The 26378-nt window shown below is 40.4% G+C and overlaps 1 protein-coding gene across 8 annotated transcripts in view; it reads right to left on the bottom strand.

The window, feature by feature from the left end:
* The window catches only part of LOC119890616 (A-kinase anchor protein 13), a 102040-nt gene that overhangs the window by 67534 nt on the left and 8128 nt on the right, over positions 1 to 26378 (bottom strand). For all 8 annotated transcript variants that reach the window (XM_038701960.1, XM_038701962.1, XM_038701959.1 and 5 more), the window contains exons 2-5: positions 17653 to 17696; positions 9408 to 9558; positions 4108 to 4271; positions 3380 to 3551 (exon numbers count right to left, since the gene is read on the bottom strand). In XM_038701960.1, coding sequence (XP_038557888.1) covers positions 3380 to 3551; positions 4108 to 4271; positions 9408 to 9558; positions 17653 to 17685 — 520 coding nt within the window. In that variant the 5' untranslated portion in view covers positions 17686 to 17696. The remainder of the gene's footprint in view (positions 1 to 3379; positions 3552 to 4107; positions 4272 to 9407; positions 9559 to 17652; positions 17697 to 26378) is intronic.

Raw genomic sequence — 26378 nt, 5'->3', positions numbered from 1 at the left:
CGTAAACTATTAAGAGATTATGAAAAACCACCACAATTATGGGTTAAAAGACCATTTTTTATTATAAAACCACCAACTAAGGGTCTTACAAACACTAAAAGTCTTAAATGCCAAACTTAAAATCTGAGTGCACTCCATTTTGCAAATAAAAAGTATAAAGAGAGTTCAGGGGATTTCACTATTTGTATTTGTTTTGGCCACAGATCACTAAATCAGTTACTGAATGTTATTGATTGACAAATTTACCGGTGTTGAGCACGTAGCAACAGTCAGTGTCAAATAATCTGTCGGATGTTGTTCACCATTTTCATTGACATGTGCAGTCCTTCCAGTTGAAGTGAAATTCCAAGAGGAAAGTAAGTGGTTGGCTATGGCGAGATCAGTGATGGCTGCATGTCCACAGCGTGAAGGATGCCTGAGATAAACCACCGTCACCTCCACCTATAGTCTGCTGCTATACATCATCATCTGACAGATCTGATAAATGGAGAGCAGAGCTGCACTCCTCTTCCCTCCCCGCAGTTCACCACAGCTGAGCGTCTTGTATTGAAGAGCTGACATATTGTGAAGCAGAGCCTATTAGAGCACACATCACTCACCGCAGCACAAAGCCGCCTTCCACATCAACAACATGACAACTGACTTCAATGCAAAGGAGTGTGTGTGTGTGTGTGTGTGTGTGTGTGTGTGTGCGCCTCTGTAAAAAGCTGGAGCACTTTCCACAACACTAAGTAGATCTTATCTAATCGGCAGGGAAGTCATTACTGAAAATCTGATTTGATGACTTTTCTTTTCAGCCTCCATACAATAAAGAATAAAACATTTTAAAGTAGTATGTGGATCTCCACTACACACTGACTCACTTACTTCATTTTTGTCAGAACTCCTGCTGGTTCTGTTGGTTTGGCATAATATCCAACTCCAAGTTAAACTATAAGCTATTATCTTAACAATAGCCAGAGGCAGAGGCTGCTCTCTAACTACTCCCAAAAGTCTTGTTTATGCTGCTTCCCAGAGAGCAATTACCTTGCAGAGTTTATCATCCACATCAGCTTGTTTGGCTTCCTTTAACTGATTAAAGTCATCAGAGTCAATGGCTGGAGAAAATTGGCACTTTAATTTTAATAAAAATGTATGTTTGTTTGCACTGACATAGCTATTTCTCACAACCTAAACTGCTGATTGGCCAGGCTGCAGCACAGAGACACTCTGCTCCGTTTCATTACACTAATGCCAGAGTCAGATGAAAGTCCATACAAAGACGGGTTTTAGTAACTTTCAGTTAATAGAAGCTACCAGCTAAACATCACATTGACAACAGTCTGCCATGCAGAGAGATATGCCTGGCCTCCTCCTTTCTGCTGAGTGTCAAGCAGTGCTTAATATCAGATAACAAGACAATCTATTATTAAGTAATTTATCAGGTAAAAATGCCAAGACATGCTGGTTACAGACTAGTTCACAAACACTATAATTTGCTTATTATGCTCCGTTTATTTTTTGGCTACTGCTCCGACTGAAGCTTGGTTTTGATTTACTGTTCTGCATTTGATTTCACAACTCTAGACATATGTAACATATGTGATTCAGCCATTTGAATTAAATATATTGTATATTCTTTTATTCAAAATGTGACATAGGGTGACTGTGGGCTCTGCATGTACTTCAATAACTGGAGTGACAGTACATCCAGGGAACTTCTATTTCACATTCGGCAAGTATGGCAGCTCCATGCATTGCTCCATACTAGCTATACTGTCGCTCCTTAATTAACACACACACACACACACACACACACACACACACACACACACACACACACACACACACACACACACACACACACAAATTCCCCTCAAGTAAGAGTGCAAGACATCTCTTTGGCATTGGGTAGCTTGTCACAACTAAGTGATTAAACAGTTGATCACACATGACTGGTCATTACAATATTGTAGAAAATGATGTTATGCCATGAATTGCACACATACTGTAGGTGTGTTAACACACACTAGATATGAGTGTAACTTCAGTGAAGGTGCCCTGCATTTTGGATGATTCTGGTTGTTAAAATAAGAAAAAGTTGCCCCAACGGGTCTTTTCCTACAATGGAAAATTCTATTACTGCGGTGGAACCTCACTCAAAAACCTGCTTAAAACGCAACTCCACTGTGTGTGACAGATTTAATTTTTAAGCACCTTTGCCAAGAAATCTGTCCAGGAGATCCTGTAGAACCAGTTATATGAGGAAAACATAGTCATCAAATGTCACTAAAATGAAGGTTGTAATCTACAAAACTACAAATTTTCAATGGCGTTTAGTCCAGTTTTAACAGACAGCTCGACATCTTGTCTGGTGTGCGGTTATCAGCTGTTCCAAAAACAAACTGAGACTTTGGGGGAAAAGACAGAAACTAGAAGCCTCTTGTCCATGAAATCCATTTTACTTTAATAAATAGCCATTAAATCCTCATGTTTTGATCGCATTCCGAGTGGCTTGCTGACGAAAGGCCGACCAGGAACTGCTAAAGGCAGAGTAATCTGCGCACTCAGGCCCAATGGTGAGCTCTTGAAAGTGTGGCCGAAATACCACTTCTACAGTATCAAGTGTTTCAGATGTTTATTAAATTATGCATTTCCTCTGATTACAATGAAGAAATCATGGAGTTTGATGAGTGAAGTCATAAGATAGCAAGTAATCCCTGCCGGGTCTAAGTTAGCTTTTCCACTTTCACTTCCAGACTGTGAAGGTCCAACAGCAGCAGTACCTTAATGTTACTTTTTTCCCCAAACCCTGTGTCACAACCAATTTCAGACCAGTTCTTTGACACTGAAAAACATCTACATTCACACAAACTACCTTCATCTGGTGGAAAGCGCGACTGCCGACTGTAATTAACCCAGTGCACGTCTGTGCTTCCTCTGTCAGTGTAAAATGTGTTCAGTTCCAACGCAGAAGCGGCGACAGTGCTTGAGAGCGCATCACATAAATCAGCTGCCAGATTCGTCTTTAAAGGTTGAAGTTAAACAGCAGTCACGTCTACTAATTAGCAGTAGGACACACATACTGCAAAGCACACACACAGAACGTGGAAACTGCATTTTGCGTGCCAACATCCACTCCTCAGCGCAGATCAGTAATTTGTTGTTTTGACCAGTCTCTGTAGCGTCCCTCCTGGGTCAAGTAGCACTGTTTTGAAAATGCTGTAACGTAATGCTGAAAATGATTGCATGTGACAGACAAACGGATGTGCCATGTGTGTAATTATGTGCTGCACAACAATAATTTGTCAGTATGTATTTGGCAGAGATGTTCTGTATGACTCCTGAACATTTTATTGTGTGAGGACATTACAGACAGTCCGCTGCCCTCCAGTCTCACCATTGCTGTTGGTTAGTTTGTTCCCCAGTAAGCTCCAACCTGGAGGCAGCACGAGGTGGTGGAGGGCCAACGCAAGGCTCTCATCCAGACGTTCACACTCCTGCAGGGGAATCTGGCACTCATCCAGCAGCAGCGCCCCATCGAGGCCATCAGCTCGGCCCGCCGTGCTCACCTGTGTGGAGGGTGATTACAAAGATGAGTCAGGTTTTACAGAGGAGGTGGTGAGGCTTAGTCTGCTGGAAGCACTCACTTTAAGACGCTCAGCATAATAGCATTACCCAAATGCCTAAAATGTAAGTTTTAAATGTAGGAAGAGACATCTACATGAATCTACCAGTATGAAGCTCAATTTGGGGCTGAGTTGTGTTGACAACAACAAATCATATTCAGAAATTAAAAAGTGAAAAATGTTCCATTAAGCTTTAAGTTTGAGTGCTCAAGGCAGTTACATTAACTTGTCTTGCTTGGCAAAGAAAATGCTAGATTACATTTCTATGGGATGATAAATTCTGCTGAGAAGAATTAATTAATTGAATACCAAGGACTGTAAGACTTCAAGCCTTGTCAGGAAAGAAACAATAACATGGCAATCTTTTGTCTTACTGTCATTGTGCCCACACTGCTGTATCACATGTAACCACTTTTCTCCTCTTCTGTGAAAAGCCTCAGTTTGTGGGGTGATTTAGTTTTTTCACTTAGAAATGGAAATGATTTATCGAGTTGCTCACCAGGAACTGGGCCATGTCAAAAGCCAAATCCTGGACAAAGCTGAATCGATGCTCAGCCAGTGGAGCCACGGCACCCAGACAGGGCTTTAGGTCCTCAGGGACTTCGGGGACACCTCGGCTTACTGAACACAAGGTGACCAACACCACCTCGCAACAGTCATGAGCTAAAAGGAGGGACACCGAAAGAAAGGGTAGAAAGACAGAAGACAGGAGAAAGAGGACGAGAACAGAGAATAAGTTTAATATACAATAGCATGGGCGTCGGAACCATTGTATGTGGGTGGGACTAGGGCTGGGCGATATGGCCAAAAATGTTATCACAATAAAAACATTTCATACCATTCGATATCGATAATTATCACGATAAATGTTAAATTATTTCTTTCAAGTTAAAGGCTGATTTTTGCTCTTGAGTGAAACTGAAGAAACCAGATGGTTAATTGTGTGGATAAACTTTTCTTTATGGTCAGAACAAACACTTGATGCCAAACAGTGGATCACTTAACAAATTTGAGGTAGAAAATTCAGAACAATTCTGAACAATTTTTTTTTTTTTTAAATATGATTAGTAAACAGGGTTGGGGCGTAACGGATTACAAAGTAACGGTGTTACGTAATCAGGATACAAAAAAATGTAACTGTATTCCGTTACAGTACAGAAAAAATAGACGTAATCAGATTACAGGTACATTTTGTAAAATCGGGGATTACTCATAGGGATTACTTTAAGTAGAAAGTTTCCATGAAAAAGAAAACGCTGTGCTATTTGCCTCCATATTGACATTGATTGGCGTTTACAGTCGCCAATAGCGGAGTGTGTGTGTTTACGCCCCCACCCCATCATGCAGACTCTGTGCGGACCTGGTTCCAGCTCCCATTGAGTGAACACGGCAGCTGGATCAGGACCGAGCACAGCCTCAGAGACAGACAGGGGCCAGTTTGACCACTGGGAATACAGTACGAATGTGGTTTTCTTGCCGTGTTTGGCTCTTGGCTACCCGGGGCTGAGTACGCTTATAGGACCGCTAGCAGCACGGCCTTTCGACCGAAGCAAGCAGCCACAGATACAGACAGATAGGCTACAGTTAGCAGTTTAGCAAAAAGTAAAGCCATCACAGAAGCTCTGTGTAAATAATCTCGGTAAATTACTGGATTCCCTGTCGGTCGTTGAGGCTGTGTTCGGTCCTGTACATGCTGTGTTCACTGGGAGGCTGCTGAGCGAGGTTTCGTTGCCCGCTCGCCCGGCTACGGGCACCGCACCCCGTGTAACTTAAACACATTTATAATGTTACAGTCTATGGTCTATGGTGGTCACATAGTGCAAAGCATATCATAACATTTAAATATGGATATTTAAATGTTTGGGAATAGGAGATTTTGTTATTCTGTTTCTCTAAAAATACACTGAGCAGAAAACTTCTCGTCTTCATTTGCCTATTTGGCATTGAAGTAATCCAAAAGTAACTAAAAGTAATCAGATTACATTACTTTTGTTTTGTGGTACTCGGATTACGTTACTGATTACATTTTTAAACAAGTAATTGTACCGGATTCCATTTAAAGTAACCCTCCCAGCCCTGTTAATAAATATTTATTCAGTCCCTTTTCCTAAACAAAATAAATATCTTAATAGAAAAATTAAGTGCCGATTCATTCCTGATTCAAATGAATTAAATCAAACATTTATTGATGCTATATTGAACATTTGTTATATTGTAATTGAGGAAAATTATATTGCGATAATTATCATTATTGATTTATTGGCCAGCCATAGGTGGGACAAGACTTACCCACTTTTTAAGACCATGATATTACTGTCTCTAATTCAGTGCATCTGTTTGTTCACTTTTCAGAGCGCTGTCAGTCAAACCCATTCCACTTAAATTAAACTCCATTCCGCATTTTAGCTACAGCCTTGACCTCCACGCTGCTGCTTCCTTAATACCGTTCCACTTTGAGTCCATTTAAAACAAACTCCATTCCATGTTTTCACTAGGCTACTTGTTGCACTCCTGCAACACAGCAAATTAAACTAAGCATCTTGGCATACCTGCTGCTCAGGTGGGTCAGGCTGTGTGCTCACATACGGTCACTAAACAAGCTGGTGAAGCGAATGTCCATCATTTGTACACCTGTTAAAGGCATCATGTAGTCTTTGTTGCAGCACTGAATTACAGTTAACATTACACTGAACACTAGTCAAACTGCTGATTATGATTCTAACTGTTGTTATGATGCTAACAGTTATCGGATGATTTTGCTTGGCTAGCTAGCTACCTAGAGTAATGTAAACATGAATGAATCAGTGTTAGCAGCTCTTTACTGGTCAAATCATAATTTTCACGTGACGTCACACTCCAATGAAAACAATTCCTTGGAGGGCAAAAAGACGTTAATTTCCGTTGCCTGGCAACCAATATGCAAGTTTGTGTTCATATCTTTCTTTTTCTTAAGCTGAAAGGTGATCCAAATAACATTTGACCGCTTCTGCGGCGTCTCTACGGGAGAGTCGCGGTGTGAGCCGCTATGTTGGGCTGTTGTTTTGCCCTCCAAGTCACAGCACATGTCACGTGACTGAAAACTATGAATAAGAAAAGCTAGTTGTTGTAATGTTACCAGTGCTATGTGTTGATATGAACACATAGCAACATTGTGCTCAATGTCACTGTGGATCAACTGCTTGGCGAAGGAAGGAATTTTTTTGTTAATAGACTTTTGTTGCAGTGTTCATTTTGGGGAAACCTTGCCAGGTTTGTGGTAACTGTTTTAGGCTATAAAAGCAATTGTTTAATTAAAAGCCACCAGAATAGAGAAAATGGCATCCACTCCATTAAATTTTTCTGGGGAGAACCCACCCACATTTTATTTAGCCTCTGATGCATTTACATTTTTTTTTGACAATACAATGGCAAATAAATAGGTTATATTCAGTCTTTCGTCTGTCTTTCTGTGTATATGACTAAATACCAGATATATGTCAAATGTATCTTTTATAAAGCTGAGTGTGTTTTGGGCATAAGCTATTTGCTATGTCCCTTTATTGTATGAGCATTGACCATTTTTTTCCTAGTTAGTTTTGGCTAGCAAGAAAGCAAGTCATTGAAAGTATAACAACAATAATGGAAAAATCAACATAAAATGAAATAACTTTGATATTAAATGCGTGACAGTTGTGACCTGTGAAAATAATCATAAGGAAGTAAAATGATAGTGAGACAAAGTAGATACTAAACAGAATGGATACTAGCTAGTTACATCCCATGCTAGCGGCGCAAAATCTCACAGGATTCATCCAACAGGCCCTTTTCCCAAATTAATCAAATTCACAAACATTTTTCATGGAACAGCTTTGTCACAGTAGGAAAAGCACAGGTGTAAATAAAACAATTAATGATGAAATTCCATTTAACAGCTAGCTACTCTGGTTTCAGTGGTATTGTGCATGCTGACTCACTGTCACAGACAGACATCATTATGGTTATTAGTAACGCACCTGTGCTTTTTCTGCTAGCACAAGTCAAAATGTCTGCTGTGAGGCAGGCCAATAGTTCATTAATGCAATTTGCCCAGATGAAAATGAAGAAAATGAAGATGGTGGAGATTATTTTTTCTAAAAGCCATTTGGTAAAATTCATTTAATTGTATGGTTAAGTAGCTATAGGCTATGTTGTAATTGTGTCAAATGTTAGAAGCTAATTAAAAACATATTAAAATAATAAAAATAAAAATCAGACAATTAACTGAAGACTACGACAATATTTTTGTCATTTGACATCACAAAACTGTACAATAAGAACAAATCATTAACAATAATAAGCTAAGCAGAGCGCAGACCTGCTCCCTTTTAATTAATACCAATAAATGTGAATATTATTTTACTATTATTTACCGTGTTTCAATTCATCTTGCTAAAACCTATTCAGCAGTCACAAATCATACTCGACCTACCAACAAATTAACAACACAACATCTTATCAGTTAAATTAATATTTATGCTAAAGAGTTTCCGTTGTCATAACAAAAAGAATGAACAAAGAGGACTGCAGTCCACACCCATGGCTAATGTCACACAACAGGGAATAACAGGCTCTGCAGGGCTTTCTTGTAAATGCATGCAGCTGCTGACAAGTCTACTTCTAATTTACAGGGCATTACACAGCCTTCTGCATTAATTTACTCCCCAAATACCAAGTCATGCACTGTGGATGCAGGACCCCTTGTCATTCTACTGTCTAAAAATAAATCAACCGGAGCTGACCCTTGACAGCGTCCCCTGCATAGGGAACTAGATTCCTACCATATCAGACCCATTTATTCAACACAGCGACTCTGTGTGTTCAAATGCCTTGCTCAAGGGTACCTCTATCCAAGCCAAAGTACTGATTCAGTGTCTCTGCTGCTATTTTCACAGGCCACTTGGGAATTCAATCCCACGACCTTCTGCTTGGTCACAGGACCAGTTCTTCGGAGCTCTGTGTGTACCGATGGAGGGAGCAGTGAAGCAGAGCTAATCTGTTAGTAGAGAGTAATACCTCTTCCAACCCCCCCATCAGATGGCCGTAATTCAGCCAAGCTCTTAACAAGATAACACAGTTTAATATGTTCTGCCTTCCTTTTTTCCTATCCGGGACACAGACATTTGAGGAAAACAATGAATTCAACAATATATTTTAGATTTGCCCCTTCAGCATTTTGCAACATTTTGCAACCATCCATGTTTACCAGCTGTTTACTATCAATGTACCCATTGATCATTCACTTCACTGGAAGTATCCCTGACTTTAGCACTGGCTAAATATGCTCCATTTTGCAAGTAGAATGAGTAGGAAGTGCTCCAAGAAGAGTGATGAATGAGCCAGGCTCTAAAAAAAGGAAAATAAGGTGATTTCTCTCTCCAAATCACAACTTTAGTTAAAAACGAGAACAGAGGTGGCGGATGATTAATCATTTATTACTTTGACTTTCTTCTACAGCTATAATAACTCCTGACTGCCCCATGCTTTCTGTGATGTGAGGGCAGAGTAACACCATCTCCTTCTTAACTACAATTATATGCTTTGAAACGGTCTGTGATATTTTGGCATGCTTTAGCACCCCTTAAAAGGTAATTTGGGCTATAGCCCATGATGGCTATAGAAGATTAACATAAATTACAGGAAATGTTTTGTCTGTCTCTGACTACGATAACATTTATTTTTATTTTAACACTTTGACTGTGTTTTGGCTGTATCTTGTATGTCACTTTCCTAAAATAGTTTGTCTGCCATAAAGTGAAGACATTGTGGGTGGGGTTGGCTTACCAGGACACATTGCCTGCAAGGTGTCATGACTGCTCCTTAGGGTGCTGGTCAGGTGCCTCTGTGTACTGCCACCAAACAGCAGGAAGTAGTCCACACCCTCATCCGTAACCAGCTCTTCATCAGCGAGCTGCACCGTGATAACACACTGCCCCTGTAGAGAGAAAGAGGCACATTGGCAGACAGTAAGAGGAAGGAAGATGGAAAAGAAAAGCGCAAGAAAAATAGATTGACCAAAAACTTCTGCAGTTACAAAAGTGCAACTGGAATAAGTTAAACAATAGGCTACTTTGTTATCTGAAAGAAGCTAATTTAATTTAACAAGGTTAATTAAGAGACATTTCCTGTTTTCTCTAAAGCACATCTTGGCTGATCCAAACTAAAATGTGTCAACGCAGTGAGAATGCATTTTGATAACAACTATCAAGCCATATTGAGTGCTAGTAGGGGATGCATGTTTCCACTTACATTACACAGAACAGTGTGCACAAAATTGCTCAAGATGAACAGAAATGCATCGCTGACATAATTTAATACAGCCTAGATAGATAGTGTGTGTATAGCACGACAAACTCCAAACAACTCTTAATACTTGAAATCCACTACCAAGGCAGAAAGTACTTATTCTAATCTAATTCCTGAGTGCCAGTGTGCATGTTTATCAGTCTCCTGTAGATAAAATCAGAAGTGATCAGGAGAGTGAAATCCAATCACACTGGTCACTTTAGATGCATTTAAGACAAACGCCAGTGCCAGATGTGAACTACAGTTCTTCACATCTGGATCTAGTTACAGACTGGATATCTGGGTTACAAATCTTAACAGGGCCACAGTGTAATATTCAGTTTTGAGGCTGCCAGTCTTGTTTACAATAATGCCTCAAAGTTAATATGGTAATGATTTATTGATTTTAAAGTGCTACACATAATATCATTTACAGACAAACAGGGAGGCAGCAGCGAGCTCCAGGAGGAGAAGGAGGGCGACGAAAGAGTTTTACAAAAGGAAGAGGCTACATGATTAACAGCAACATTTGAGTGCCTTTTATTAAATAATCCATCTTTTGAACCCTTGTGAAGCTATGGAACATAATTCAAGGTCTGTGCTTTTTCCAAAGCTCTACTTCATACTTCATCAGTTTTCTTCTACTGGAGTGCACTGCAGCCATACATTCCATTTGGTGCAGACACCCAGACCAGTGACCTTGGTGTGCATGGGGCACAGAGCGACTCTGCATTTAAAGAGATTGGATGGCTGTGTATTTTTTATTTAAAAGTGCTAGAAAAGGCTTAAACTGCTACGTTACCATATATCGCTAACCAACCTACTGGTAATAACCAAGCCCTACTTCCTAAGCTAAGGTGCACATCTTAAACTAACTACATTATTTTGTGACATTACAGGTTGCAACTACAACTAGTATGTGCACTGTGTAGTATATGTCAACTGTGTGAAAGCTGAATCTGAAAGCTATCAGAGCGTAGGTAATGTTAGCAGCTGTGTAATACTCTTATTTGAATTTGGGGAAGTTAACACTCCAGCAACCACAGCCAGCATTACTTGAAATAGTGTTATGTTTGCCAAACACATGACTTAGTTCTCATCCTAAAAGCCTCGTCTTTTGTAACGTTAAAAGTGAAACATACCATTTGAAAATCTGAACAAGCTAAGCAGCCAGGGTTATGTTAAACCAAAAAAACAGTAATCTAATCTTACAATTTTCTTTATTTTACTATTGTACACACATTATTTATATATATATATATATATATATATATATATATATATATATATATATATATATATATATATACTTGGATCATAAACTGATGAGCATGCTGTCTTTTTACTAAGAATATTGAGAGGTTAAATTGCCACCGTTATCACAGAAAACTTAGGTGTAGCAATAGTAACTAAGCGGCTTAGTGAACAGCTAATTATTAGTGATTTTAGGGGGGCGGGGATCATTAATGTACGTATCCATAATTTCTCAGCTACACTGTACTTACTAGATAGTATCATGTGTCCTGCCAGTGTGCTAATATTCCAATGTGAAAAAAACAGAAAGGCATAGTTTATTGTGCAGTCTGCTCTTTTTCTGAAGAGACAATTGGCTATGTTGTGGCTGGAGCGTTGGGTGGAATGATGAGGCATCCGAGGACAGACTGAGGAGGAGGAGAAGCAACAAAAAATGGGGATATTGTTCAAAATGTGCTGTTTTCCACTGGGGGATTGCAGCTCATTGACACTGAGGAGGGATAATGGGACATTTCATCCCACTTAATCTGACCAGTGTTCAATCTTTTCACCAGCCCGGTGAAGGCCAGTGTCGAGGAGAGCTTAACAGTCAGGGTTAAAGGTGCATCCTCCTTCTGTGGTGGCCTCTGGGCCTTATTTCATACCGGGGGGTGGAGGGATCAGCAGGTTGACAGCAGCGAGGCTAACCAGCAGCCTTGGGATTGGCAAGTTTCTGTTTGGCAAGCCACTGCTGGTGCTGCTGCTGAGCAATGTGAGGGGGAAAAATGTGTCGACCACATAGCCCAGAGGCCACAGGAAGAGAAACAGCCTGCAGTAACCTTCTTAGAGCCAGGACTAAATACACTGGCTTGCAGCATGAAGGATGCAGGCTTTGCTATGCACGGAGAGTCTCAGCTTCAACCAGCAGAGCAGAGTCACTTGAGTAAATGAGTTGTAGATGGGTAGAAGCCAGCAGGCATGACATTCTCTCCATTAAAAACTCATTTTTTACCCCGAGCCCAGATTGGAAATTAAGGTCTGGTGATACTAAACGGATTGGTACCTCAGTGGATTTGTGAGTTTGCACTCCATTTGAAAATGAAAACATATTAGTGTGAAATAACTTCAACATCCTCACTACAAAGAAAAGAAAAACAAAGAGAAATTGTTACCCCTCTCCTGCCGCAGGCGTGTGGCAAAAAACATCAGTCATAATATCACAATAAAATGATTTTTGACAGCACCACAGCAGTCTCTTATTTTGTCAACATTAATATATCCATCCATCATAAGATAAAGATTTTTTTTAAACAGACCTGAAAACAGATTAAATACATATTAAGTTTTCACTCCTCTCCTCTCTGTTATGATTGCTTGTAATAAATCTGTGAACTATGAATTCAAACGTCTTTGAAAAAAAAAAGAGTGAGACTAAAGAGTAGAATAGAATATCAACTGAATAAGATCATTGTCTGTCCTTTTGGAGGCAAATGTGTTGGCAGGGGTGGAGGTGGAGAAACAGATGTGAAACATCTGCTGGACACAGCAGGAAGCACAGCTGTACACAGCAACCTTTGCAAAACATGCAAGCACACACACACACACACACACACACACACACACACTGAAACTAACGCTACTGACACTCGCTCTAGCAATAACAATAACCAAAATGCAAAATAGAAAAGGTGACTCTCACGTGTCCGGCTTTATTCAGAAAAACAAACCAGCCGTTTAAAAGCCGTGTGACATGCACAAATGGATGCCTTTCAGCCACACCGTATGACTGCGCTCTCTGCTGGTAATAAGTACTTAACAAAGTGACCTGCTGGGGCATTGACCTGCTAATCATAGCGCTTCAACAGGGAAGAGGCAATATCAAAAGAACAGCTGGAGACTATGAACCCAGCCCCCTCTTTTTAAATATGCATGTGTGAGTGTAGCCTTATCCACACATCCTGCAACTGTACTGGGTTCAACTATCCAGGTAAGGCAGTGGCTGATTTTAGCCCTTCACACATGCTGTTATGAATGCTATCCAAAGCTGCTTTTAATGATTAATTTAAAAACTTACGATGCAGTTTAAATGATTGTTTATCCTCGTGGCTGCATTTCTGAATTTAGGCAGAAAAGAGTGGAAGTTTGCTCCACTTCAGCGCCCAAACTAATTGTCAAGACATGCCATGGCACCCAAGGTTGATGCAATAGACCTACCTTTCTACTTTTTACACAGTACTGCCGCAAGTAAAATGCTATAATAATAAAAAAAAGCAAACTATGGACAACACTTAAAATTTTATGTTCCGTAAAGTGCTGACATGATAAAAAGTTAATGGTTTATGGCTACACTTGCTCGACAGTGCAATTCATCCCTGCTGGCATTAACACATACTGTAAGATTTGTACTAGCAAGTGAAGCTAACTCAGTGTCAGAGGGATTTCTTGGAAGCAGAATATTGCAACCCTTCACGTGGTTTACCCAGAAACGTGGCCGCTTTTTGATCCCACTAGACAATTTAGAAGGCAGTTTATGGAAATCTAACAAGCTCGTTGGCAAGTTTCAGGAGAAAGACACACATTCAGTCAGCTCCTGTTGCCAGAGCGTTTGCTAATGACACTGCACACATCCTCCAATTTACTCCTCCAGAAGGCTGCTGACGTCTCAAGTATCCTTCCTCCCTGTAGTAGTGCACTAGCAGACCATCACATGGCAGAGAGGTCACAGGTTCCTTCACCACAACTGCCTCTGTGCCCACAGTCATGTGTGCTGTGTTAAGAGACTGATGCCCTACCTGCTCATTTAATTATAAATTAGAAGTGTTGAGACATTGTCTGCTGAATGCTAAGAATGTAAATTACTCACTCAGAACAGCAGAGTCCTGCTCTGTTACTGAAAGAAAACTTATTTTGTGGACCTTCCACAAGCCATCCTCTGCCCAACAAACTGTATAACCCTTTCTGCTCCCTCACACAGCTCACTGAAACTCAGCGGTGAAACTGAATTTCTTCACCCATCACTTCCTCATTTAAAATCATTCTTTGGCCAAAGTAATATTGGAAGAACACCAAGCCCTTGACCTTCGGCCTTACTAGTAGTTGTTTCTACAGATGGTGATGTAGAACTTTGGACGTACAAAGTGGGACAGTCATTTTCAGTCACTCTGGATGGCAGAGCACCCTTCATGTGTATTTAAAAAAAAAAAAAAAAAAAAATGCAATTACAGGTCAACTATTTCACTGAGTTGCTGTGATAAGTGTGTCAAATCTGACGTCTATTGAGGCCTGGCTGCCTGCCTGGTCCAGCTGAAGAGGCTGACTGTGAATCATAGATATGGCTGTCTGGGTGGTTAATATGTGGCCCACTCCTACCTTTAGACACAAACACACACACACACACGCGTCTCTGACTTATTTCACTTCCTCTGTGCCTTCCTCGCCTGCTAGTGATAGGGGACCACTGCAACCACTCAGACACTCACTCAGAAATGTGAAGACAATGGACTAGAAGCGCTGCCAAGTCTTTATGGCGATCACACACACAGGTGCTCTTTGGATACTTCAGGTGTACTGTGTTAGTTCCATCTTACGAAGTGCTCACTCATGCGTGGGATACAGTCTCAATCAAAAATATAAAAGTCTCCTTCAAAAACACTGTAGGGGTTTGGATTTATTTTACATGGCGATTTATTTAAACTAAGATTCATATTCAGTAGCTTACAAATCATTATTGTGTTACACCATTAAGTTGAGTGGGATGATGGTTCTCTATCAATGTGCATGCCTACTGGTCAAAAACGAGGAAGTTACACATCATCAGTAGAAGGTAGAAGGAACAAGGAGGGAAGAGACGTAAGGGAAGTGGGATGGAAGGAGAGAAGAGATCAGAGAAGGGGTAAACCTAAATGTTAAAAATAAGATGTAATTAATAATGTATAATGTGACTTCCAAGTCAAGGTGAACCTAATCCTTTCCTAAATCAATATACTGGTCCACATTTTCTATTCATGACTACAAGCACATATTTACTACCATGACTATGCACATAAGTCACCATAGCCATTCAATATTTCAATGTAGTGACAAATGTGAGCACTTAGGGACCCCTATATTACCTGTTACACTGCCAGAAACCTACTGGGTACAGCCAGAGACGTTTTATAGAGGAGACACACCACTCAATCACATCCTCAATATAACTCTATGGGGAAAACCCGCAACGGCAAAGATGGCGGTTACACTAGAAAGCCAATCGTGGACTTTTAACAGCCAAAGCGGGAAACATATTTCAGCCAATCATTTGGTTCCACTGACGTAAGGGTCTGTTTTAAATTTTAAATTAAAGAAACCAGATGGTTAACTGTGTGGTTAAACTATTCTTTATGGTCAGAACGTGACAATCACTTGATGCCAAACAGTGGATCACTTCACAAATCTGAGGTAGAACATTCAAAACAATTAGGTTAAATCTTTTTTCAAAAAATATGATTAGTAAATATTTTTTCAGTCCCTTTTCCTAAAAAAAAAAAAAGCTAATTTGTTTGTGGCTTAAATGAATCAATTCAAACATTTATTGAAGATATATTATTATATTATATATTATTTTGTTATTGAGGAAAACTATACTGTGATAATTATCATTATTGTTTTATTGCCCAGCCCTACTGCAATACTCTCCTGGCAGCTCATTAATTTAGCAAAATGCAAAGTAGATAACAGACTAGTTGTAACAAAGGTATAAATGGCAAATGTAGCAATAATATAAGTAGATTGCTGGCCCAAAAATTACCTGAGTAAAGAATGAAAGTACAGTTTTAAACATGAAAATGTGAAAAGGGACTTTATTCACAGGTGAGGGTAAGAGGGATCATGAAATTGGCAGCTTGTTAAGGGGCACTTGGTGCAGAAAGCTGCAATGTATGATAATCTGTGATGACTACCAGGAATATGACCCACAAAGCAAAGCATCCAGTTTATAAACTGACCCTCAAGCTTTAGTTAGTGACAAAGCATAAGAAGAGAGATTTAAAGCTGCTGAGCTAACCTCAGCAGGGTGGTTGCCACATTCTGCATGACACGGTGGGTAGTTTAGCAATCTGAGAGGACCTCAGCAGCAAGCTGCACCTCCTCCACCTGAACCACCTCATCTGGCTCCACTGGTGAGCAGACCACCCAGGTGCCTCCCTCTGGATGCATTCCCAGCACAATCTGAGAGGACACCCTGAAGTCATTCTGGAAAAAGGTACTCTTCCAGCTTACCAGGGTGAGTTTGGGGATCCGTAACACTCGGGGTGTGGTCGGCAGGCAAAGGATGTCTTGCATCCCAATTTAAGGTTAGTGGTTACAACATGGATTTATTAATGGTAGACCCGTGAATCAAAACTTTGAATAATTATAATGAGCAGCACATCTGACCCTAAACGCATTGCACAAGGCCAAACATGAGGCTTGAGAAACTCACCCACCACATCCACAATGTTTCTCTTGTTGCTCAGTTATTCAGGAAATAAACTGCCTCAAACCCTTGTTACTGCATGGTGAAAACCTTTTACTTCTTTGTCAGACATCCATTAGACCAGTGGACCGTCTTCCTACACACACACACACACACGGTCTGCATAATCAAAACATTATAGCTGACAGTTAAGAACATCCAGCAATCAAGAGGTCACGCGTCCTCTTTGCACAAGGCACCAAGTTCTTTGCTGTAATTACCTGCTCACCTATTGATATTGCTATTTATATGGACAAATGGCAAGTGTCCAGGTAATCTAAGTCTCAATTTGTCCTTTTCTGAATAATTATTTAAGTTCCAAGGCCCCTCAGATTGGTGCCTGTTCTTCTTCAAATCTGAGTGGTGACGAAGTAGAGTAGAGAAAAGTAGATTTTCTTTTTAGTTTGATGGGAAGAAAATCATATGAATAGGTAGAACATCCTAACCATAGTAAAAATGCTCTGAAAATTAGCTTTGGATACAAATATGGGAGATGTATTAAACAGCTTCATGTTGTCATATCAGTAGTCTTGTTTTTGTCCTATGTTAGCAATTTCCTGATAAATTATCTGGCTTTATTTTTGTAATATCAACAGTCCATCAAGTGGTTCTTATTTCATTCAACTGGTGTAAAACCTGACAACTACATACACAATAGAGGACTGTAAACAGAGTGCAAACCATTATAAATGTTTGCCAGCCAGTTGTTTTTGCATGCACACCCACGCAGTTGTTTTCAGTTACTCCAGTTAATTAGACCTGTTCTCAGGTTGATGTCAGGAATACCTATTCCAGGAATTACATGAGGCCATCAAACTCCATATACAGTAGCCTGCTAATAAGAATGATAAATGCATAAGTTGACCTGCTCACCAAACAAACATCCCAGCGCACACATACACACACACCTCCTGAGAAGAGGTCTAATCAGGCAAAGTGAAAACTCCTGCGTGGGTGGGTAGCGGTGGTAAGAGACAAACTGTGTGCACTGGAAGTTCTAGTATGAATAGTGATACTTACATATAATGGAGCTTGCTGTGGATTGAGTTTCATGTCCCTGGACTCTGTAAAGTGAAGAGCAAATTAGAGGTTATAGCTTTGTGGTATGCTAATGAACTGTATCTTGATACGAAACAAGATAATGTGTTAAAGCAGTATTAACAGATTTTTTAGCGACTTGGGGCAGTTCAACATAACTTAATATAATACATACAATACCTAGTAAAATATGTACGGCTAATGTGTTCGCTGCTTGTTTAGCAGCAGACATGGAGCAAAATTAGCATTTATTTGAAGTCATGTTTCTGGTCACCTGACAGCCTAATATTTACTCTCCTTTTAGCTCTGGTTTGCTCTCCCCCAACTCCTGAGGGAAACATCTGGGTCTTCAGCTACTAAATACTCCACTGTGTGTGGCATTAATTTTGATTATAACAAGGTGTGACTAGGGTAGCACTAGGGCTAGCTTGGAATAATACATGAACACTCCCAAGTTGGTATATTCTATATATCACTCTAAGAGGACAGTTTTAATAACTAATAATGATATTAGCAATACCGTTAGATTAGTAACTAACATGGAGACAGGCAAGTTGGGAGAAACTTCTAAAATGTCAGTGTTGTTCTCAATGAAATGAGCCACTGTATTGTACACAGTGTTTTGCTGGAATAAAACCCTGCAAAAAACTGCTCTAGATAAGGGTTTTGTTTTTTTATACAAAATGCATGTACTGTATATCAGCTCTAGCAGCATCAGAACATCGTTGCTGACAAGGTGACAGTTAAGCTTGACCCTGGCAGTAGTCCCAACACTCTGTGGGAGGTTAATAGTAAAGAACAGACACACACTGAATCATACACTGCCACATCTCTGTTTTTGCTTGTTTATTTAAAGACAGCTGCATTGATGATGACAAACTTTTTGTGCGCTCCTGCGTCCTCACCGATCACCCATTAGTTCTTCACCAAGTAAAAAAACAAACAAGGTTGGTTCTGCACCAAAACACACTACTTTGCTTCTTCCACGTCGGTTTATGCCAGGAAGATCAGTTAGCAGGATTTACCGGCTCATGTTCACGTTTGATTCCCTACTCCCAGTCTGGGACACGGGCCTCAAAGTAGTTTTCTGGGCAGAAGGTTAAGAAGCAGTGGGTGTGTAATTACATCCAAACAAATGTATTGCAGCTATAGACTTGAGGACAAATGGATTGGAACCCTTTTTGTTGAATCTTCTTGGAGATATTGACCTGCTTGCATTCGTCAGTGAGTCAAGGGACTCTGCTTTGAAAGCCTGTATTCTTCGCTGTTATTTGGAGAGACCATTTTCTTTTGTTTGCTGTTCCCTGGCACTAAAACAAGTCCTTGCCGCTGGCCTCAGTGGTCAGCAGTGCATTAATCACATGAACCCCACAGCGGGGGAGGCAGTGACAAAAGGCCAAGACCTAATGAGTTCAGCAGAATACACCAAAAGTGTCAATGTTGGACTCGACAGAGCACTGAAGCGCGGAAAGGCCAATTCACTTTCTGCAACCCAATCCAAACATTTTTCCACTATTCTGCTAAATAAATAGGCTCGAGCAAGAATTAGGCGGATCAGGTAAGGGGATAATCAGTAGCTCTAATAATACTCTGGAGTCTAATCTTCTTGCCTTAAGTGCACTGGGCCAGAGACCAGCTTCTTCACCACATGCATGACTTTGACTGATAAGACTCTCACATCATGTCCCCAACAGGCTCACTGGTTCTTTTATATATTCTGGCCATGTGTTATCTGGTTGTTATGACTACTCCACACTGCATGATCAGGCATGGGCTGCGGCCTTACTCAAAGGTGCATCAACATCACTGTTGATCTGTTGCAGGTGTTGGGCCTGTGACATTTCATCTTATTGACCCCTAGGTGGCCTATCCCATTGCACAATAACAAAATATTTGGTAGGAAGTAGGTGCGTTGCTACAGTCACACTTTTCACTGTTGAGGACAGAGTTGATAACATGGATTCATCCAGGTTTCGGTGCCTTTTGTCAGCTCTACTGACTGCTTTACATTCTCTACACATTCATCTAGTAAGCTGAAACCAACCGCTCTGTCTATCTGTAATGGTCACTTCTTCGCAGCTGTTAAGGGAGTGTGATAGCTTGTCATACCCTGCTAAATTCTGCACCGGTATCTGAAAGTATATTAAAACTTCAAATGTGTTCCACTCTATTAAATTAAAAATGAGTGCATTTACAGTTTCAGCTTTGTCTACCATACAGTTTTGAAAAAGAGTTGTTAAGGAGATTTAGTTCAGGGGGTTATACTAGGATGTTGCGGGTGTGTCTGTTGTGTAACTTTGTTTCAGACCTGTGTAAAAAAAATTGCAATGTTGAGTCAAACCTATGCTTATTATAGAATATGTTGTGTGACAGTTCATCTAGTCAAAGAGCAGGTCAGTACATTAAATACTATATACAGGATTTAATTATTCTTTAACGGTGCAGCTTCCATGTGTCATCTTAGAATAGCTAAATAATACTTACATTTTATTACTTACTTACATTACTATACGTATATATTTTATTTTGGCAATATACTTGACAATGACACTGTCTGCAATGGAAAACGGAGCAGGGCCGAGTAGAGTCGAGTCTATCGATTTGCGCTATGGTAGCATTTTTCAGCAAGGCAGCAAAGATCGTCAGAACACCGGCAACAGTTCAACATTTAGTCCTGATGGTAAGATGTGGAACAATGATGTTGTGTGGTTGTGAGTAACTTATACCATCTGCTAGGTTATAGAAGCGGCTTTGATTTGGATCACACTACCTTGTTTCTTACGACCCGCCCTTCTCTGCTTCTGATTGGCTAATAGTCCTTACCTGGGAATTGAGCATGTGCAACTCCCAACAAAGATTTTGTACCAGTAAGCTGCATCACTCTGTAGCTCATGTGCAGTATGAAAAAAATATGTCGTTTTTTGAAAATTAAACCATGTAAACCTGTTCTGGTACAACCCCAAGATTTTGAACCTGAAAATGAGCATAATAGCACCTCTTTAAACCATTGCCTTAGTCAAAACAAGCCAGCCACTCTAACCTAATTCCCTATTTACACTTCTGTTTTGGGGCTTTTTTTCCCTGATATGACGCAGGGATGGAAGTTGCACATAAAAAGGACGCTGGTGCAATATACTGCATCATCACAGGATGCAACTGCTCCACTGGTTGTTTTGGATTCATGGAGAGGACTGTAACAACTCAACATACTGCCAAATCATCCACTTCAGCGTGACTGTCAAGCTATGCTAGTTAGCCTATCTAAAGTAGCAAACATGTCCTCCCACCTGAAGAGGAAGTCTAAGGATGTGTATGTATGTGCTTCTAGAGGTTTCTCTGTTAATAGTAAACTTCAGTAAACTGATGCAATGCTCATTTGTATCCAACTAATTCACTTTCAATGATATGGGAAGTTTTACCATTAGAAGGCAGAAACACAGCCCTACCAAGCTAATGATGCTAATAAAGTAGTTAAGGATGTGGTAGCAAATAACTGCTTAGCGTCAAGTTTCTGGTCACCTTTAGCAGTTGTTTGGTTTCCAAAAACTCATTAGTGTTTATTTTCATATATTAGCTAGATATTCGTCTTTCTTCACCAGCCCAGTTTTTGACTCTTACTTTGCGGTTTTGTGCTACAGCTAGCACATAGCCTGTTTGCTAGAACTGTCTGCCAACTGTTTTACAGAGAGAGTTAATGAGAGAGGTGGGATTCAACAGTAAATCAAACCAAACTAAAACAATGAGCTATAAGAGGCTCCAAGCTGTGTGGAGCCGCAGAGTTGGGAGTTACTTGTTACATGAACTCTGTGTTCATCACAAAAGAGGCTCTTTCAGAAGACAAGCAGTTACTTGGTTCTATGTTAACATTTAAAATATCCCTTAACGCATGTTTAATACGCGTTTACCAGACTGCTTTGGATTTATTTTCATCCAGTTGACCCCATGGCCGTACAGTATAGTGGGTGTGACACTTCATCAGGTTCAGTTCCTCTTTGGTAGCAACAATCATTGAGAAAGTACACAGGGGACTTCAAAAAAAAGCTACATCTGCAGGACATTTCTAACTACAATTCCTGTTAAGGAAACCACAGAAATAAAAAGACTCAATATACTGATTTCTGTACCACAAAAGGGTGCAGTATTTTTCCAGAGGTACACAAGTTCCATCCAATTTGCTGCAACAACAATATTTTGGTGGATAATACCTGGACTGGACAAGTTACAGTGTACATGTCAGATACTATGCTCTATAATGGTAAATGACAAAGAAAATAGAAAAAAGAACAAAGAGTAACCCAGCTTGCTCCCTGTGTTTCCTCAAGTGAAGAAAAAAAGAAACACACACACAAAAAAATCCCTACAATTACTGTCTTGCTTTTCACAAAGCTTTGTGCAACAGCAAAGTTTAATGAAACGAAACAAGAGGCCAATAATAACTTCTCCTAGTCTCGAGTCAAACTGACATTTTAAGTGAAACCCATTATCCTCAGACAATAACAGACTCAAAATCTGCACCAAATCTTACCATCAAAAAAATATTCTTATCTGCAGTCTGTTTTCTACTACACAAGATGGGTAAACAAAAACCCTCTCAATGTCCAGGTACTGTAATTCAGAAAAAGACCATATATCTAAACCACACTTAGTTTCCTTCTCTGGTAACAGAAGAACCTTGAAAAATGGCATCCCCTAAGCTCACCCTACAGCCATCCGACACCTGCTTATAGAGATTACACAATCCATTAACTCCACCTAAAACACTGGGTGCAGCCAGCCTTCAGCAGAGCTCCTTCGAGTCTCCATTATGGCAGAAACTGCCTTTGAACTGCTGTTAAAATATAATTTTCTTCCTCTGCAGCTGAAAGGCCACAAAGAAGCAGGACAGCAGCCACTTTCAAGTGAACAGTCGCCACAAATGGACCAATAAATCAAGAGACAAAAGCCACTCAATGCCGGGATAGGAGTGCTGATGCACCAAGTCAGGGTTGTGAATGAACCTGTTATGTCTTCCACAGGTCTCCTGGCTATCAAAATAAACCATAATAGCCATGTGACTGCAGTGTGAATGGGGGGATGAATAGGATTAGCTTCACAACTCATTAATCTGACTGTCCCCTACACCCTTCCCAATGAGCAGCTAAGGGTTCCCCCACATGCACAGGACAAACTACGGTCAGTATTATAAATTTTTCTTCCAGCTCTTTCTGTAAGAGTAGGAACATCTGACTCCTCCTGTCCAAAGGCTACATCTCTTTAAACTACTCAAACAAACACACGTGTCAGGTGCAGGTCAGGGTTCTTCAGTTGCTAGGAGACCATTGACAAACACGAGTCTTTCAAAACCAAAACACTTCAGAAAAGAAAAGCAGTACTGGATCACTGAAACCATGATCCACCTAAAAATCAACATGATGCTTTAAATGTCATGGAATTTCAATGTACTTATTTGGATCTACTTGTATCTCATGAAATGTGTCTTTTAGTTCACTATTTCATAACTGCCCAAGAGTTTGCATGAATTCGCCGACGTACGTCCTTCACAAAACAATGAACTTTTTCCACCAATCCAGCTATCACGCCTGTCTTGCAAATCAAGAAGTCGGCAGCCTGGAGCTCAGAGGGGCAACGTGCCCGTGAAAACCACACAATTCAAGATAAGGTAAAAAGCAATTAACAAATAACAATTTATCTCAACAACTGCAATGGACCAATGCATATAATGTGATTGTAGAGGCTCATCAAACCTTTCCCATATAAATACTGCCATAAAGCAGAAAGTGTATGCTAATCACTGCCCAGGTGTACGCTGTGCAGAATCCAGCGCAGGTACTTGAAATATACAGGTCACATTGTTTGAACTCAACATACATAACAGGCAATGTACAACTTTACAGTGTTTTGTCGCCTCAAAGCATCATACTGCTGTCTTTCTAGGTCAAAAACCTCCCACTGGTCATTAATGAACTTGAAGAATGTCAACAGTTACCTGAGGGTGCCTTTCATGAGGCTTTCTGAATTTAGCTTTGCATAGAAAGCTGCAGTCAAGGACATGGAGACACCTGTAAAGAGGGACAGAAGCCCAATATAGACCTGAGGTGTCATCCAACACCAGGGCTCCATGATGAAAACAGACACAGGGCTCAGAGAGGGGTAGGACTAACACTGCGCTTTACATATGCAGGCATGAACTAAGGACAACCTGGCCTGGATACCATATTCTTACTGGCTGTTTTGGTCTGTTTGCTTGCATCTGACAAATATACAAAACATCACTAAGAGGCACCTTTGTCTTGACATAAAATCCACATACAATTCTGCCGTTTTTCCCAACTGTGAGGAACAATACTACAAGCCTTCGACAAACCCTGCCAGGTTTAGGGGTTTCAATGTCCACTAGGGTCTCTTTTTCTTTGGATGTAAGGCCTCGTGCTACAGTAAGGAGCTTTGGATAAATGCTTCTACCAAATGGCAGATAAGAGTGCCAGGGAAGCTTTCAGGCGGACTTAAACCCTGGTGAGAGACAGAGTTCATATGAACAACCAAAAGTTCACCTCAGCCTTTTCCTCTTAACTTCCTTTTATTCTTTTATTTTCAAACTGTCTTTTCCATTTCATACACATTTTATATGCTGGAGCTTGGGATTGGGGCCTGATCTGATGTCACATTTCAAAATTGCTGTAGAAATAAAGACCGAACAGAAGAAGTACAAGATTATTTTTTGGCCCAAAAAGGCTCATTTGTCTTTTCTGTCTAAATAAAAGTTTCACTCCAAACACGAACAGCGTCCAACTCATAACACAAGACTTCTAAAACTCTTGATGACCATTAGCAGTTAAATTGAGTAAATGAGTAAAAATTCACCAAGAATTCACCAGTACATTTTTGTCAGCGGCTAGTTTTCTAAATGAACACATAACAGAGTGAATTAAGGCTCCGTGTGGCTCAGCTGGGTCTGATGTTTAACTCAAATGTTTGTTTAACCTCTCACACACTCTCCCCTGGTTAACCACTAGTTACTGGTCTACCACCACGACATGTCGTACAATGACTGCATTCCCCTATAGCACCACACCCCAGAGAGCGCAAAGTGCATCTGCTCTGTGTAGGATTCTTTTTACGGCTCAGCTCGGCTCTTCAGGGGCATGGCTAAATTAATCAGGGCTACGTCACCTCCTCAACAACGCCACCACAGTAACTTGGACATGCCATGTTGACCACCATTTAGATAGTCACGGCTGTTTGATTTAATCAAATCTAAGCTATTGTGTCTATAGACAGATATGAGGCCATCATGGTGACGTGACCTCACCCTGCCACACAAAAGCTGCCTCTGTGCAGTGACGGCACACAAACGCTGGTTGACAACACAAGGCCGGGGGATGAAAGGTCTCCTCAGTGTTTGGTGACAGTTATTACCCTCTCCAATGAAACCAAATACCTGTGGGCCCAGATAGCATTATCTTATTGTGAGGCACACTGGGGGCTGGCCTGTAATCAGGGACAGGGCCTTGATTAGTGCTCCTCTCCAGGTTTGATGCCTAGCCCTCCCCCTTTGTTTCCAACACCGTGAAGAATCACTGTGTACAAAACATGGTTAGCTAGGTATTGTAACACCTTGTGTAGACACCGAAGGTGTAGAGTGAACAGCATGTTAGCAGAGTGGCACAAGCAGCTTCCTTTCTCTGTCTGTGCCTACACAGGATGTGTCCTGAGTGCAGATCACCCGTGTTTTTAGTTACCTGTGTAAAATGGTAGAAAATAGAATATGTGCTTCAGGCATTGTTTATGTGTATTATGTGAGAAAATACAAGGTATTACACACCTGGATTCTATACAATAGAAAACATTTTTTAATATATAATATAAAGGAATATTTTTTATTATTTTTCTTTTTTGCTGAGCATTAGGATAGAAGATTGATATCTTTGTCACATCTGTACACTAAATAAAGCTCCCCAACATGTATTTTCTTTGTTTAATCCATATAAAAACCAAGTGTAAAAACTAGGGATGCTCCGATCCAGCACAGACTCAAATAGCTGGATCGGGTATCGATGATGACAGCAGTGCGCCGCTAGATCCGAACATCTTGCGATGAGAACTAAAATAGCATGGAAGGAGCTAAAAACAAGTGCTTAATCAAGCCTGATGGTGCCTTACAGGGAAAATAATGATTCCCAGTCTCTTTCTCACAGTGAGGAATGCAGCTTATTCATTTTACACTGGTATTGGATCGGTGCTCGGCATCGGCTGATAACTAAAGCCCAGGTATTGGCATCATTATTGGGACAGAAAAATATGGATCAGTGCATACCTAGTAAATGTCAATTTGCGTGCCTAACTATTTCTTGGACCAGTTAACCAGGCAACCACAGACTCCAGGAAGTTACTGGTCACAGCCAACAAAAAGTCCAATACATAACCCATCATATTATGGGGAAAATGTATTATTACACTTTGGGTTTTATATCGATTAGACAAAATGAGATATTAAGTGTTAATTAGTGAGCTTTAGAGGAGCTGGTAGAAGATTTTGTTACCTTTGTAAAAAGCCAGTAGCTGTTTCCCCCGGTCTGTATTTTGCAAAATGCTGAACTTTATGCAAATATGAATGCTGCTATTACATTTTACGCATGACAACCTCTTCAGAAAGAACAGGCTTGGGCTAACATTTAGAGGGGCGTTTAAAGGGTGTCTTGGCTTTCTGA

The sequence above is a fragment of the Micropterus salmoides genome, unplaced genomic scaffold (assembly GCF_014851395.1).
Source record: "Micropterus salmoides isolate LMB-PRFRI ecotype aquatic unplaced genomic scaffold, ASM1485139v1 Ms_hic_scaffold_6, whole genome shotgun sequence".
Classification (NCBI taxonomy): domain Eukaryota; kingdom Metazoa; phylum Chordata; class Actinopteri; order Centrarchiformes; family Centrarchidae; genus Micropterus; species Micropterus salmoides.
The sequence above is the reverse complement of the archived record's forward strand: the minus strand, read 5'-3'. Positions and strand labels throughout refer to the sequence as shown.